Raw genomic sequence first — 17,573 nt, forward strand, 5'->3', positions numbered from 1 at the left:
AAAAACGGTTTCATGTGAGAGGAGGTATCAGGAAGAGGATTTCATTTTTGCCAGTTAAACAGCTTTGAGATAAACAAAGTCAATCTGACGTTTGGATGGCAAGAATAGACCAGATAAAAGAAGAGGGGTTGCAATCTCTTTTCAGAAACCAGACATTTAGCATATACTGTATGTTATGTGTTCATTACTGTATAGTTGTGATTCAGGATATTAATACAAGTAGACCTTTCAGAATGTATGCACAAACCTGTACATCACATAACAAAGTCCTCCCCTGAAAATAAAAGAGTTACTTTTATCCAGTGGTTGAAATTGATTTTCTTAATTCCTTAATTCAATTTTCACTATATTGGCCCTACTTACATGCAAAACCTTGATACAACTAAAGCTGTATTAGGCTGTTTTTTTTTCAATTTTGGCGTAAATGGACAAAAATTCATAAAAACCTTTCAATATAATGTAATTCAATTTGTCTGGGGGCAAATTGGACTTCTGCACCTCCTTTAGGCTCTGTTTTCAGGCTTTCAGAAAATCTGCTTTGTCCAATCACAGGTCATTTCAGAGAGACGCCGTTCATATTGGCTGTTCTACAAATGCATAAAGCGTGCATGTCCATTCAAATGGGGAAAGGCTGATTTAATGAGAATCCTGCAGAAAGTCCTCTACCATGTGATAAATTTCCAACAACTCCTGTAATATACAATGCTGTATAGTGAAAATCACAAATGTGAACATGTCCCAGCTCCACACGGAGTTGTGGGCACATTATGCTCGATGCCATGGTGCATTGTATCAACGGGTGGCAGAGCGGCACGATGATAAACAGTAGGAAATAATTTCTAAGTGTGGACCATGATGTGTACGTGTATGTGTGTGGTGTACTACTGCTGTTAGTCAGAATCGCTGCTGCCTCTGAAGCCTGCAGTGCTCTGCCTTGTGGCTATAGATTGCTGGAGGGGTGTCTTTTAGAAGGCAAATCACGGTGATAGGGACTGGGATCTCGGCAAGAGTCACGCCAGAGAGAGGTTTTCACAGGGAAACCTGCCTGCCCTTCAGCTTGTGAGTTAGGTGAGAGGGGCTGGGCAGAGTGATAGAGGTGACAGAGGTGACAGAGTGAGAGGTGTAAGGTTTTGCATTGTGCATTTTCAAGTGGTGCCCAGTGGAGCTTAAAGTTATCACTGCTATCAGTTCCTGATGAAGTATGTTTTGTCTTAATATACTTCGTGTGCCCCTATTCATTTATATGCAAAACTAATCATCTCTTGGACTAATGTAATTGGCCATTTAGTCACTGCTAGCCCCTCTTAGGTTGCCATGTAGTATATTATGATCACTGTGAGCACAAGCAATTATCTGGTTGAGTCTCTTGATATTTATTCATTTTACAGGTTTTATAATATTAAAAATTACTGTCTTACTAATTATTCTGCCTGAAGCCAAATTGAAGGCCCTGAAGGCAAATATAGTCCCTGAAGGTAGTCGTCTTACATGTGCAACTGTTTCCCTCTCTTAGTCATTTCAGTGAGACACATCCTGATAAATCATGGAAACAATTTTTAAAAATGGATGGCAGAGCACAAATCTTCTAAATTATCAGTGTTTCACAATTTTCTCTTTCTCTGTCCACAGGTGTCTCATGACTTTGCCATTAATTTCAACCCAGAGGATGATGAATGTGAAGGTAATGAGGAGAATCGTGCACCAGTTTTCATAAAAAGTGCATCTCTATGCTGATGATACGAGACTTAACCTCTGTAATTTGACAGTACAGCTGCAAATATATCAATATTGACTGACAGGCTTCTCATCACAAATTTCAAGTTAATGAATACATGAAAAGGTAAATGAATGTATGATAGATCATCTTCATAATAGCAAACACTAAAGAAGAAAAACAACTAATCTGTACCAATTTTTGTGAGCATTTTTGAGTGCACCTTTCTCTAGTTTATTACTCAAAAGTCAGTTATAATATTTATGTTTAATTGTCTGTATGATTTTGTTTGTTGAAATCTAAGTAAAATATTTGCTTTTTTCAGATGATTCAACTTCTTTAACTTGTGTGAGGCAGAAAACACTTTCAGGACACTGATAATTCTTTGCTAGCCTGTAGAGCATGATTCATCTGGCTGTTGTTTACTCACAAGTATAGATAACTGTATTGATCTTTCCTTCATTTTGCTCTGTGCTGTCTTTGATCAGAGATCCAAGGAGTGGTTGAGGCATACCAGAACTGCCTTCCTAAGATCCAGTTGTACGGCCCGACCAATGTTTCTCCCATCATTAACAGAATAGCAAAGCTGGCAGCAGGCGACGGCAACATTAAAGATGCTTCTGTGAGTGCCCCTTTATACTTTATTTAAAAAATACATGCATGTAATACAGGGGTTTGTTGTTGTGCAGCCCACTGAGTTTCCAGAGTGAGCAGCCTCTGGTTCACCTCCCTGTGTATAGTGGTGCCCTGCAGCACAAAAGAAGAAGGGGCCTGTTATAAAATAAATTAGTATTTGATAAATTATGGATTGAAGTCATAAAGTGCTGTATTGATGGTGTATTTTTGGACATTTCAAAATCATTGCCCTTTTTTGTTTGTTAGAAATTATCTCATGAACTGCAGTTAAAATGCGATTTTAAAAAGTAGGTAATAAAGTCACGGTGCCTCTGTGGGAGTAAAAACACTAGTCTTTTATCTATTTACTACCTTGAATCACCCACTGGCTACATGGACATTGTGTTCTAAACTATTACACTCCGGTAATTGAGCTGACCTTCATGTAATTATTCACTCCTCAGTGTCAATGCTTTTTGATCAGTAAATGAGCTGCAGTAAACAGTGAGGCTTTCAGGCTATGCTTTAGAAATTCACACGATCGGAACAGGACATTCAGTTTAATATAAACACAGTCAGGTTACCAAGAAACCCAGGGTGTAACAGTACATACAATTCACAGTTTAGTATGTGCCTCAGTTTTAGGTTCACACTTTGGTACATTTTTGGTACAGCAGGTAAAATTTAAAGTAGAAAATAACATTTTTGTCATTTATTTTAAAATTGGCCATAAATCAGACACTTGAATACTGACATGTCAATAAGAAAAAATAAATAACAAATGTGAGTAATACTCCATCATAAGACTCCAACCTGCTACTAACTTGCATAATAACTAACAACTTGTGCTCATTTACATGAGTAACACAACGGGGCTAATTAACATGCGCATGTGAAGATGCGCTGTAGCAGAGCTCAAGCACTATGATGCTTAAATCCCATATTCTTTAGACTGAGTATGGTCACATATCCACAGTGACAAACATTAGTTATTGCTTATTGCTTTGGTATGAATCTACGGTGAGAGGCTGCCTGAACGCTGTGGGGAGAATAACAAGCCTCCCACACCTTTTACGTCGTTTTGACACATTCAGGTGATGCAGTCATAAAGGAAGTGTTTCAACAGAGTAACCAAACTTCAGGTGAACAATGTCGGTAAGATGGTTTGGAAGGGTCCCAGGGTAGGCATGCTAGTTAGTAGTCTAACACACACACACACACACACACACACACACACACACACACACACATACACACATACACACATAATGTTGCAGTTAGTCAGCTTGTCACTCCAAAACAGGTTTTGACATATTTAGACACTGGACAACATCAACATACATATTACTCAGCAATCATCATTGCGTACCTGTACATGACCAAAATACCAATGAAAATAGGAAATTATTCATTTAATGTAATTATTTTTTATTGTTTATGTAGAATGAGGTTAGATTATTTTTTTTTTTATGATAACTACTGACTGTTTTACCAAAAAAATGAAGATGAAGGTGGAGTTGCCTTTTCAAGTACGCATATAGTAAATGGCAGGATTTTCATAACACAGGAATATTTGGAAGGTGACAATCACCTCTAAAGGCCTATTCACTTTAGTCTGACTCACTGAATGCATACTGTGGGTGTAAGTCCTGCCATTGGTCGCCTCCTCCTCCTCGACACTACTTTGCAGCATCACTGTCGCTGCATCCTGGGCTCAACAACACCCAAAACGCCTGCGATTGTTTTAAAGAAATGCAAACAATGCAGGGCATTTTTACTCATATAGCAGAAGGTGTATACATGGAACCAGACTTTTTTCCAGCTCTGAGCACTGTAGAAAGAGGTCTGACTATGCAAGACTATTTTCATCATAACTAAGCAAGAGCAGTGACAATACATTGACGTGAGGTTGCTTGCTTGACTAACTAATGCAGGTGCAAAACCAAAATGTTCCAGGTAAAACTTGCATTATAATTTTTGTTCTATAAGTGTGAGTGGTAGCAATTGGACTATTTTGACAGCTTGGGTCACAGGGTGTGCTAAAGTGAAGCAGCTGCTTACAGATCTAAATGTCCTGTATTGAAATGTTTAGGGTTGAATGCACATACTGTAACACCCCTACGACAAACTAACCACTGCTCATGGGAACAATCAAAAAAGATAATAGCATATTGTGCCATGCAAATATTCTTGCACCATACTGCTCATATTATACTTTTCAGTAGACACATTAAATTAATTTCACAGATAGATGCATGCACACACATAAAACTGCAGCAGTTTAGGACTCAGTTGCTCTGTCTTTTGTTTTTATTATGTTTTTTATCTGTTGTTGATCCCCTTGTTTTCTGTGTAACACTTTAACAAAGTGCCATACACACATAAACTCATCTTCTTAGTGGAGGCTGTAAAATTATCCAAGACAGGATGAAAGGTCTACTTCAGACCAAAATACCCACTGAGAGGTGTCCTTGCTTCTAACTGCATGTTGCTGTTCTAATGGGTTAACATTAACATGGATTAATTCACACTGAAAGCTCTTATCTTTTTCCAGCGATACCACATCCTGCTCATCCTCACCGATGGCGTAGTGACAGACATGGCAGACACGCGTGAAGCCATTGTACGAGCCTCCTACCAGCCTCTCTCCATAATCATTGTCGGTGTGGGCAATGCAGACTTCACAGACATGCAGATTTTGGATGGAGATGACGGAGTCCTACGCTCACCGAAGGGCGAACCGGTCCTCAGGGACATTGTGCAGTTTGTGCCCTTCAGAGACTTCAAAACGGTCAGTTCTTTTCTCTGTCTGTCAGTCTTCACTTGTTGACTTTTAGCGTTCTCTTCAAACCTACCCCTTCTTCCGACTGCTGTGCTTGTGATGCTCATGGCCGTTAAATCTTTTTTTATATAATGTCCCCCTGCCTTGTTATTTAAAAGAGCAAACAGGAGGCTTTTCCTGGCTTTGTGAGTGCCACAGATGGGCATCATGGACTGGAGGACATCCAGAAATTTCTTCAGACTAAAATGTATTCTAAATGTAGCTACATGCAATCAGCAACATTTCATCTCTTTAATTATACTGTCTGTCTGTTATGGACTAGATGTCTCGTGTTCTAAACAGAAATATTAAACAAAATTTGTGTCACAGTATATTTTTACTACAAACAGACGTGACAAATTAAAAAAAATAATAATAATAAATGAGTGGAGAAACTAAACAAATGCAGATGATGAACATCTACTGTGTCCATCCCTCCAGTTGAGTTATTTGGAGTAAAGACCTCCCTATCCAATATATGCAAAGAGCATAGAAGCTGTTCTGGAGGTTCATTGTAGACCAACATCTTACTAAAACCAGGCTCAGACTGCAGGAGTTTGAGGCCAATTTATTCCTGATTTACCCCTCCTGATAACTGAGGGAGTCATGTGGTCTGGGACTGTGGTCTGGGACTGTGGTTGGTACTGATGTTCAGATCAAATTAGCTGGTAATGTGACTTGTTCACAGATCCTGTATTAAAGGCATTGTAAACTCAAATCCACAACAGCCTTTCAACTATGTAATTTAAGGTCTTATTTTTACATATTAGTAAACATCTACATTAGAAAATAGTTTTAATATTATATCAATATTGTCATTTTGTTAATTTTGCTGATACTGGGTTTGAATTGGGTATGCTTATCCTTAAGTTAATTCCACAAACCAATCATAAAAGAATCCCTGTCAGTTGCCCCACCATGTGAGTGCAACAAAAGCTTAATCTTCCCCTGAGTCTGAGCCAACTTCACTGAGCTGTCATATCGCTCAAAACATTTTACCTTGCAGAAATCACTTTCAGTTTAAGTGTATGCTTTATTGAGAATATTTTCACCAGTTTACTTTGCTGTCATACAGCTCTTCTCTATGGGGAACTGGAGCTGCCATATATGCTGTCTTCAAAGCCACCAGAAAAAAGTAGTAATCAAAGTCATTTACCTCATAGGACACAGGAATTGCTGGACTACCACAGCCTCCATCTGCAGCAAGTAATGTTAGTTTGGATCCCAGAAAACAAGTTAATACATTCAAGTCACACAATAACACTAAGAAACTAACCAATTGAGGCAGCGGTAGCCTAGCAGTTTATAGAAGGAAGAACATGTCTGAAATTTCTCTTTATGTGCATAATGCAACCTGATTTCAAAAATTGGTTAGCATTTTAAAACTCTTTTAGTCGGAGCCCGGCTTAAGACACTTAATGTTGGTTTTTCCTTTATCACCAATCTGTACAGTTAACCTGACTATGTAATATAACTATGGGTGATATATATCGCCCATAACTTGAGGAAATAGGATTAAAAGAATTACATTATGTAAGATAAAAAATAATGAGTGGAAAATAACGGGACTCCCATTTTCCACATAGTGATGTGTCCTGACTTGGCTCTTATGTAATGAATTTTATGCTACTAAAAATTATTTTCAAAATATGCTTTAACAAATATTTTTTACCTTTAACAATGAAAAACTCAACTATGAAACACTTAGGATCGAGGTAGAAGAGACCTTTTTTCAGTCATGTTCTCTAATACAATGTCTGACACTGACATACCTCTTTTAATTTTTCTGAAACATAGAAAGTCCATATTCCCCTGATTATGAAATAACCTTAAATGCTCCACTGGGAAATTTATCTCAGATTAAAACAATATATAACAGCTGTGTTGACACCTCCAGCTGTTCTCTGTCTCTCTTGCAGGCTTCACCTGCTGCTTTGGCCAAATGTGTTCTGGCGGAGGTGCCCAAGCAAGTGGTGGAGTACTACAGCCACAAGGCCATCTCCCCTATGTGTCCTGTGAGGGACTTAGCAACCCCCATCCTCAGCCCAGTCGCCACCACCCCAACAGAATAACCATCCACCTGCTCCTTGAACCGAGCTTTGACCGCAGCACCAGTCCGGCAGACTGAGAGGGAGAAGGGACGCATGCCTCGTGATTTTGGACAAGGACTGAAGAGAGATTCTTTATAAATGTGTTGTTACTCATTTCTTTCATTTCCCACTGCTATCAAAGTGTTTACACAAGGACAGTACGACAGAGACTGTTGTTTTGTTTTTTGTTTTTTTTTCTCTGCTCAGTGTGGATCCAGCATTTCTCCCTGGCTGTGCAAATTGACCATCCAGCTGTTTCAGCATCCTGAGTCTTGGAGGATTGTTTTTCCCCCTGATTTTTTATGCATGCAGGCCAATCCGTCAGTGCTGATCCATCGATCGGATGCAGGCTTATTATTCTTCACCGTCCATGAAATTTAGCACTAATATGTTACTGTTTTCTTCATGTCATATCCTCAGATAATTCTGAAGATGTACTGTACAGTGCTATATGTTGCAATCAAAATGAGATTGCTCAACTTGAACATTATTTAATCCAGATATTACAGATCTATAATTAGTTATTACACTGACCTTCCCTCATATACTGAATTCTGTTTGGCTGCAGGATTTACCTTATTTTGGATTATGGACAATATTTCCAGACAAACAGAGTTCACAATTACAAATCAACCTATAGCATGAGTTGATACTGGAACAGATTAGTGGAAATTATTTATCTGTTTTCTAGTAAAATATAAATTGAATATTATAATCTATTGCTAACATTAAAAGCTCTTTTCAAAAGTGCATCAGCATGAACTTTGAATGACACCAGCCCTATCTAATGAATATGAAAGCAAGCGATGCTGAGTGTGTTTTGGCCATTAGCAGGGGCAGGTTGCCAGGTTGATGTATTCTGTGCAAAATAATTAACGAAAATAACAATAATTAGCTAAACATTCAGTAATTAGGCCTTCTTATTAAAAACCAGATGAGAAAACAGATGCAATTGAAAAATCTGTTTAGTTCTGATGTGTCACTACTTCAGACCTGTTGAACACCTCGTGCATCTGTGAAAGTGACATAACTTCGACAATGTGTGATATTTGCTGCAGCTTGAGCTCTTCATGTGCTTTTTGAGTTACCACACACAAGTCACGGCAAGACAGGAAATACAGTCAGGTCATCAGCTGGCAGGTTGAAGTTAGAGATGTGTTTGGATGCTGTGCTGTGACAAAATGTCACAAAGAGCTGCCTTTCACTGCCGAATAACATTTTTCTCCAAGAGAAGATGAACGATCACACCCTATTTTTTGGTCTTTTGTAAGGTGGCTGTGATATAAGCTGTGAAAATTATGCTTCATGTCAGGTGAATCCTTTCCCTCTGAATTGTTTGTTATTGTTGTCATCCCTGAGCCAGCAGTCATGCAGGTAGCATTCTTCACGTTTCTGCAGGATGTTTCATTATTTTTTGCCATTCTGCTGCTTTTTATATGCAATATAATTCCACTCTGTTTCATAAGGAATTTAACTGTTGAGCACACAGCTGAGATCAGATGAAAGCACAAAGCCGACCACAGTTAGTGCTGTGAAACACACAGTGATGTTCATAAAACCATCACTGTAATGAGTTATATGCGTTAAATTTTCATATTAAAAATCTAAAAGTCATTATCACCAGATTTCCTCACTGGCTATTCAAAAAGTTTCTTACCATAAGATGAGTATTAGTGGGCTCATCATTGCACATAAGAAGAACAAACTGTTCTGTGAATCCTTTCATTTCAAGGATTATTGTTAAGGCTGCATTTCCTGATTTTTACAACGTTCGTCATGTTCTAAAAACCTTCACTTTCTTTCACTTACTTTGGTGAGGCCGTGTCAGACTGACATCATAGTGTTCAGAATGCAGCCTGTAATGAGTCAGAAATAGCAGTGTCATATTTTGGCCGCACCATTTTCCAGAGGAACGTGTTGATGCTGTAGAGGTTGCGTCATGACTGCTCACTGAAACTGAAACTCTTTAAAGCAGAAAAAGCAAGTTGTTGGTTGCTGTTTTTTTTTTATTGTAAATACCTATGTGAATATTACCATCTAGCCAAACAAGAAACAAGAGATGATGTGTTCAAGTCACAAGTAATTAAATTTTCAAGGAGTGTAGAAAAAGGACGCCGAAGGGATGAATTGACAGAATGTTTTTCACAGTTTTCAAAAGGCATCCTGCTGGCATTCATTTTTATCACTTTATTTATACAGATGATTTCACATCAAAAGTAGGAAATTGAACATTTTTTGAATTTGTAAAACATCATTAAGAGCTTAAATCCGACAATGTCTCTCTCAGAGCTAAACAAATTCTTTACTATAATAGATTTTCTTGCACTTCCCTCGGCTTTTGATTGTATACTCAGACTAATATTCCACTGTGTTAAAGAGGTCATCCTTTCTGATACAAAGAAAACTTAATATTCCCTAAAAGTATAACATTTTATGAATAAAGCTCCAACATTGCTGCTAAAAGCAGCAGTCTTACTTAAAAGCATCAGCAGCATAAATACTCCACTGTTTCAAAACCTTACTGTCAACAGCACAGTATTATAAATCCTAGTTTTGTTTGGTTTGGCCTGATTGTTCATTATTTGTGGCCTGTACTAGTAATGACTCTATACTTTGTAAATTTGCTTAGTGTGTCTGCATTTATCCTAAATGGTGTGTTTGTGCTCTGAGCGACTCTTAACGGTGACTAATTCACTTGGCTTCAGACCAAGCTGTCCTTGCCATTAAATGCATTGGAAGGATATCTAGTCTTTGCAGCTATTCTAACATACACATCCACCCCCGAGCTACAAATATTAATCTGACTTTGATTTGTCCTCTAGAGCTTCAGCAGCCCTCCCCAGATACTGACTATTGACTCCTCATGAATGCACCTAAACACAGTTAGCTGTGCTGTTGTTCGATGCTCTCTGAACTCCTTTGAAGACCACAACTATTGAGGATCCTTCACTCACCTCACTATGGATCACAGGATGAAGTCTATTGATTCAGTAGGCCTAGACTGGGAGTCATACTCAGTTCCTTGAATGTAAAATGACCCTGGAGTTTCTCTCAGCTCCACGTGACTGGTTTACAACAGCGAGAGAATGGATGCAAACATTAGGAAATTACTTACAAAAATACAAGAAACCTTGTCCTTTCTGTATGATGAATAATTTGTTTTGTATTTCTGCATCTTAATATAGTCTATCAGTTCCATAAAAAACAGATTATTCCATTCTAAGTCATGACAAAAGATGTATATCTCTAAAAGTTGCCACTCTCAGATATTAATTACTATCATAAAAAAAACTTTTAACTATGTAACCAGCTTTGTGCTTTCCCTTAAATCTTAAATGTCTACATATTCTGATTAAAGAAGAATAAACTGAGCAGATATCAACCAATATTTCTGCTGCTGAAGGGCCAACCAGCTCACACATTAATAGCTAGAGGGCATCAGCACTTCTTCAGTGATTCACACCTTACATGGCAAATCACTCTTTGACCCTTATTACCTGTATCATCTTATTGCTGCTTTGCCTCAGGTTATGAACTGCTCTGCCTCAAATGGTTCTCCGCACTTTTAACATGTTGATAGATGGCTGACCTCAGAGCATACACAATCGCATTCCTTCATCTAATTAGTAATTTTGTATTTGTTAATTATCAATTAAAGGTCTAGTATGTAAGATTTGGGGTGCCCTGTTGGCATAATAGTGCAGGAATGGAATGAAATATTCATAGGTATGTTTTCATTAGTGTAATCAGCTAAAAATAAGGATCATTTTGTTTTTATTACCTTAGGATGAGCCTTTTACACCTACTGAGGGGCTTCCTAAAAACTTTCACCCAGATGGATGTGGTTTTGCAGAATGTAGCAGTGCACACTTTGGCAAGCTCATGGGCAAGACCATCTCAGCTGTGCTAGAGAAAATGAAAAAAGTTGGACCGAGTGGCAAAATTTTGGCTAGTTTTCTTTATTTGTTTTTTTTTTTTTAAGCTCATTCTGGGTAAGATACTACATTGCTACAGATCCCACATCTTATTTTTTTTGTTGTTGTTTGACATAATTTAGTCCATTTTGTCAATATATATATTTTTAGCACTATTCAGTTATATTTTCTAGTATAATGTAATGATGGACAATTTGAGAATTCATCTACAGTCAAGTCATTTGAACATCTGCAGGGAAGTCTAATGTTAGTCACAGTTACAGCTGTGCCAGCAGTACAAGGAGGCAAAATCTAAGTGTATTTTCATTAACGATCACCAATAAAGTTTAAAACATAATTTCTGAAGTTACAGTTAGGTGTGAGGTCTCCTGTAGGTTTCATCTTGGGATTAAGGGAAAGATAAATGTAGGTAAATTAACAACTTTTTAGCCTACAGATTTGCTGTAACTGGACAACCCGTGTGATGACAACAAAGGGCAAAATTTTTAAGGAGTCCCCTTTCGCAGAGGCTGCCATGATGCACCACCATCTACAGTGGCCCAGAATGGACAAACCAAACACTAACTCTAGATACGGCCTTTCATGTTTAATGCAAGTGTTCACAGCAATTGCAATCTGCAATTTCATCACTAGTTGTCACAAAATCTTTCACACTGGTGTTTACAGTAATACAGGAATGCCAAATATAAGTGTTTCCTTGGTTCCAGCATCAATACAATGAGCCAAGAAAATGTTTCATGCTCCTCTGGGGTTAAAAATTACAAAATGTATTAGATGTCTTATGACAATACATGTTAAACAGAGATGCATGGGTCTTTAATGCCTCATCGGATTTGCCCCAAAACGGATAATTCTTCAGACCTTATTGAAATTTATTATTAATTCTTTATCTTTTTCAATAAATTACTTGTTTCATTGCAGTCAATCATGTGTGAAATGCAAAAGTATTCAAAGCATATCAGTGTGTGCTTGTGTGCGAAGCTCGCTGAGCCCTAGTGCACAGCTGTTTGGTGTCATCACATTTAAAATCTTCATTCATGTCTTAATTGGAAACCATCATTTGTGCCCCAGTGGTGCAAACAACATGGAGCTGAAACACTGGAGACAATAAGAGCACAGTTCATGAGGCCATCGTGCACTGCGGATTAAAACAAATTCACTGAGCTGCTTATTTCCCCTTATCTATACTTGCACCATTGTCAGACAAAATTAACAAGTCATAGGTTTTACACCACACTGATGTATTTGAATTCACACACACACACACACACATGCACGCACACATGCACACACCCATCCAATGCTAATCAGAACAAGGTTTACACCCCATAATCCTGATATGCAACTGGTGTAACTGCCGGCCGTTTGGGTTAGAAGCAACCCAGGCACCATTAGTAAATATGATTTCTTCAAAAGGAAGAAAGGGATTTATTGCATGCTTACTTTTATTGTTAAGCTGTGCTGTGCAGTTTTTCCTTTGGGTCTTATGATATGCTAATATGCAAGCCTGCATTTGCACAAACCTCTGTTCTTGTAGTTGATGCTCTCTGTCTTGCAGTTAGGTAAATAAATCTCATCATTTAATGCCAACTGTCTCTGTGATTTGTTAAGAGTAACAGTTATTATGTCCACCAGGTGGATGCCGGGAGGGGATCATGTAATTACCTCCGTGTGTGCGTGAATGCGTGCATGAGTGAATGAGTGTGTGTGTGTGTGTGTGTGTGTGTGTGTGTGTGCAGTCATGATGACTAGACCTGCAGCTTGTCTGCAGCTAATTTTGAATACTGGTAGACTCATCATTCTAATTTTTTCTGTGCACCGTCCTGACTGTATGCTGAAATTGCCTCCATTATTCAGAATTGTTGAAAAAGCTTGACAAACCTTTTTTATGATTTTCATGCCTTTATGTTTTTATGGCCACAGGCATTATATTTTTAAGTTATCCCATTCTTTTGAACACAATATCTCATATACGCCATGTGAGAATTTCTTCAAGCTTGACATATATGTTCACTTCCACTCAAAGATAAACTGATTCAGTTTTGGTCAATAGATGCCTTAACATCCGTTGCCTGATGGGGATCTGCACTCTACTGAGTGCACTTTTCAAGTATCATTACTATTATTTAAATATGAACATTTACTGTATTGAAATAACTTACAATTATGTAATATTTTGTACTATAATTTATATGACTCCCTCAGTCATTATTCTGTTGAATTTCATGATGCATTCCGCAAAACATCCTCCACAATAACAAATATACACTGTTAAATAAACTTAAAGATTGATTATTAAAGATATTAAAGATTGATATGTCATCTCACAATAACTAACAAGACATAACAAGCTGTACTTTGTATAAAATTAGAAAAAAACCCAAGAACTATGTTCTTCAATAGACAGAATTAAACCATTTAACAGATTCTTATTTGGTTTTATTAGAACGGAATTAGGGAGACAAACTAAAACTGCACTGTAAACTAAACAGCATCATTTCCCACTGTTAGACACTTATCAGACTTTCTTAGACTTTCATTTATTAGACTTTCCTCTGAGAAAGTCAAATAAATGTCTCATAATGAGTCTAATGCTGCCTAATAAAGAACATAATATTTCTAGTTTTTCTCTAATCTGATACGAAGTACAAGCTGTTACATCTTACTAGTGTACCCTTGGATGTTTGCGGTCTAATTAGGTCATACTTGAGTTTGTTTATTGTCCAATAAAGAACATTTTTTTTCTAATTTGATACAAACAATGGCTTGTTACATCACTGTAAAATGAAGGGGGACTGTAAACAATTATTGGCAAGCGTTGTTGTTTTCACAAAAACTGAAACAGTTGATTGGCTGTCATCATCTTTATGTTATACTGACCGGTACAGATTATAATGACCAAGCTGTTTTCACTGACCACAAGGCAAAATAAATGGTACCAAGAGTCAGACCGACTGAAAAGTAATTAACAATATTTGTTTTTGTTTTTTTAATATAAAAATCATTCTATCTTATATGCTAATTATATAAAATGTATTTTCTCTTCTTTTCTTCTTGGTATTTTGTCAAAAGGTCCAATAGCACTTCTCACTAAATAAATAACTTAATAAAGTTTTGGCAATTATTTGATGTAGCAGTCTTTACAGGGTTAATAACGTTTTAATGATTTAGTCAAAAGATGATATATTACATCTGTCAGCTTCTGTCATCCAGTTTCCTCTGATCCCACTCACTCATCTCAGTGATCATCTCACAAAACATTTTCTCACCCGCTCACTCTACAGGAGGGATGAATTGAAAAATGAAAGCAGGGTATTGATGTGCTTGATGAAATGTAGGTTATGTTATCGTGTACACATTTTGCCCTGTGTGGTTTGGCTGCTGATGCTGCGAGCACTTACTGCATGGAAAGAGGGACTGAGCCTACTCTTTAATTCCATCAGACAGCTCCTTTCATTTAACGGCTATTGTTGAGAGCACTGAATAACGGTTGTTTCCATGGTGACACCTACTTGTGGGGAGACGTAGACCTTCATTTTTGTCAGATTCAGGGACAAAGATGCAGGATGCGGTGAGGAGGGCTCTGGGAGGAGGCCATCCTCGCATTATTATGAAAAAGAGGAGGCTTTGATTGTTGATGGCTGCCGTCCTTCACGAAGAGGCCACTGAAAGTCCAGCTGGGCTGTGAGCCTCAGGTGAGCTCTGTGCTCAATAAAGACAGTTCCTCTCCTCTCACTCTCCCTCCTATAACCCTTTTGTGGTTGGACATCTGATTTATGGCCACAATTAAAGAACACTCACCACCACTTAACATTCAGTTGCAATAAAATCAACAGCGGGCCGGCACCCTGGGACAAGGTTCAGTGTTTAGAGGAATCACCTCATTGCCTCCATGTTATCAGAATACCTCTAATGCCTTTATACTCATCTGGGCTTCCCTAGCACTGTTGTGGCTGAGAGGTCTAGCTGGAGGCATTATAAAAAAAGACAGGAAGGAGAGAGAAGACACATTGGTTTTATTCTCAGTGGCTGATTGCCTAACACCAGCCTGTAATGAGGAAATGACTAATAAGAGATGGAGAATGGGACATCTCAGTAGTAATTAGCTGTCTCCTCCTTCCCCCATGGGAGGAGAACACACCTTTGAAATGCTTCCAGCTCGGTCCTCTGATGTTGTCTCTCACATGTTTTCTCTCCCCCCAGTCACTTGTGCATTTACTCTTCAGCGCATATAATGATGTATATACCTACACACAAACACACCTCGAACGAAGTTCAGATGAGAGCACAGCCCAAATAAGTATTTATGCTTCTGTGAAAAGCACCTTGGCAGTTTGTTTCACATGGAGCGGAAATGAACATTCCTCTTTTTTTTTTTTTTTTTGGATTTTAGGAGTCCAGGTTCAAAAGATAACTGAGTGCATAAATCACATTTACATAAGTAATCAAGCCATGTCTGAATATACCTTCCTTCTACTGCTTTCTCTGTTCCTTTTTATTTTATTTAGAGTTACTATGAACATTTGAGCAATCACTGTCACACACAGCCTACTCATTTACCTACAACAATCTGTGCTTTACTTAGGAGTATTTTTTGGAAAGCCTCTGAGGCTGCCTCCTTACCTAAAAGTACAATCATAAGACCACTGACACAGCATCAGGATACAAGTAATTTTCAGTTGAAGATGGTGACATGAAACGGTGACACTGACACCGGCCTCAACTTTTTTTGTCAGTGCCCCAGTGATGCAGTGACATGTCAAGCAATCACCGCTTCCATCTCTCTTCTCCCCATGATTCCTACACTGTGTAAACAATGGAAGAATAATCTATTCTTGCCATTAGCCAGTTTCCAGACAGTTTTATTCATCCCTAGCATTTTTTCTTACTGCACCATCAACAAAAATTATAGCTTGATGATCCATGTGCACTGACTCTTCACACTAGTTCTCATTGATATCAATGAGTGCTAAGCAACACGTGACTCTATGACAATGTAACCAGCCACTTTTGTCCATTTTGCCATTGTGTCACTGGTAATTTGAACACATTGTAAATGGCTTCGCTTTCCCAGTTCCTGCCACTGTAGAAAACTGAAGTCAAAATATCCCAGATACGAGTGCTGCCATCTTGCGCTGGTGATGTCACTGAGAGTCAGAGTCTGCGCAGCAGTGACCATTTTTGGAGTTGCAGTATTGAGTTTCTGCCCACACTAGCTGACTCAATCGCAAACAGAGCTCAGCTGTCAATCATGGCAAACAAAAAAAAACATGTTTATGTATCATGTATCACCACATCACTAATTAAAATCAAACTGACAAGAAAAATGAACACTTGAACAAACATCAGCATGGACTACCTAAAACAAAAGAAGCGTCTTCTCTACAGTCACCATAAATTCAGCCATTGTCTTATTTCTTAAAGCTAATACAAGGACCTTTAATATTTTTTTGGATTATGGAGACCCTAGTGGATAAAAGTGGTAGTGTTTCCACTGTAATAACCCCAAAATACAATGTCAAAACCCATCTATTCTATCCTGAACCTACTTGGTTCCTGGTTCTACCATAAACCCTTATATTCCAAGGGTTTTATCTAGAACCCACCCAAGGGGTTCTGCCAAGAACCCTGTCATATTATGGTCCAAAAGAACAATCCTTGAGGAAAGTTTTCTTCCAGAAAAGGTTCTTATTGTGAACTCTCAGTCTTACAGAGAAAACTTGAAAAATTCTTGTAAAAAGTGTTTGGTTCTGAGTAAACCTCAGCCCTTCATGTCATGAGGAGCCATTTTGGAACTATTATTTCTAAGAATATATATTATCAGTGCATCAAATGTAATAGAAGCTTGAAATACAGTTTCCAAGCATTAGTAAGATGTAAGTTTTGGACAGTCTTGGGACTGATGAAATGATAATGGTTGGTTACATTTGATCTAAATAACCTCCAGCAATTCATTCCAACACCTCAATTTCTCGTCTGAGCAGGGATGTTGAAGAATCTGGTGACATTTTACTTCCTTATTTCCCTCTAACTCTGCAAGGATATAGTTATCCGCTGTGATTTTCAAATATTCCCCATTCATCTTCAGATATAACCATTCCTTCCTCTCATTCCCAATTATTTTAATATGTTGGATGTTTGCCTTTGAAGAGTCCTGAAAGCCTTTGTATAATCTAGATACTATTTTTCATCCACTCCCTGATTTGTAGATTCACACAAAGACATTCAATACACCATTTTCTGCTTTTTCCAACCCCTCAGTCATAATTTAATTTGCCCAGTGTAAGGAAATGTATTTCAACTACAGTATACATGTGCTACCAATATAGTATTCCATTATTTTCGAATGACGCACTCTTCCGAGTCACCAGCAGCTTTGTCAGAATCCTTGGTGGAGC

The 17,573-nt window shown here is 38.1% G+C and overlaps 1 protein-coding gene across 2 annotated transcripts in view; it reads left to right on the forward strand.

Annotated features, from left to right (window-relative positions):
- Window positions 1-11,612, forward strand: part of cpne7 (copine VII) — a 55,084-nt gene extending 43,472 nt beyond the window's left edge. For both annotated transcript variants that reach the window (XM_084717338.1, XM_084717330.1), the window contains exons 14-17: window positions 1,630-1,681; window positions 2,203-2,336; window positions 4,884-5,120; window positions 7,070-11,612. In XM_084717338.1, coding sequence (XP_084573464.1) covers window positions 1,630-1,681; window positions 2,203-2,336; window positions 4,884-5,120; window positions 7,070-7,222 — 576 coding nt within the window. In that variant the 3' untranslated portion in view covers window positions 7,223-11,612. The remainder of the gene's footprint in view (window positions 1-1,629; window positions 1,682-2,202; window positions 2,337-4,883; window positions 5,121-7,069) is intronic.
- The last annotated feature ends 5,961 nt before the right edge of the window (window positions 11,613-17,573 follow it).

The sequence above is a fragment of the Lutjanus erythropterus genome, chromosome 1, assembly GCF_056507025.1.
Source record: "Lutjanus erythropterus isolate fLutEry1 chromosome 1, fLutEry1.hap2, whole genome shotgun sequence".
NCBI classification, from domain to species: domain Eukaryota; kingdom Metazoa; phylum Chordata; class Actinopteri; order Lutjaniformes; family Lutjanidae; genus Lutjanus; species Lutjanus erythropterus.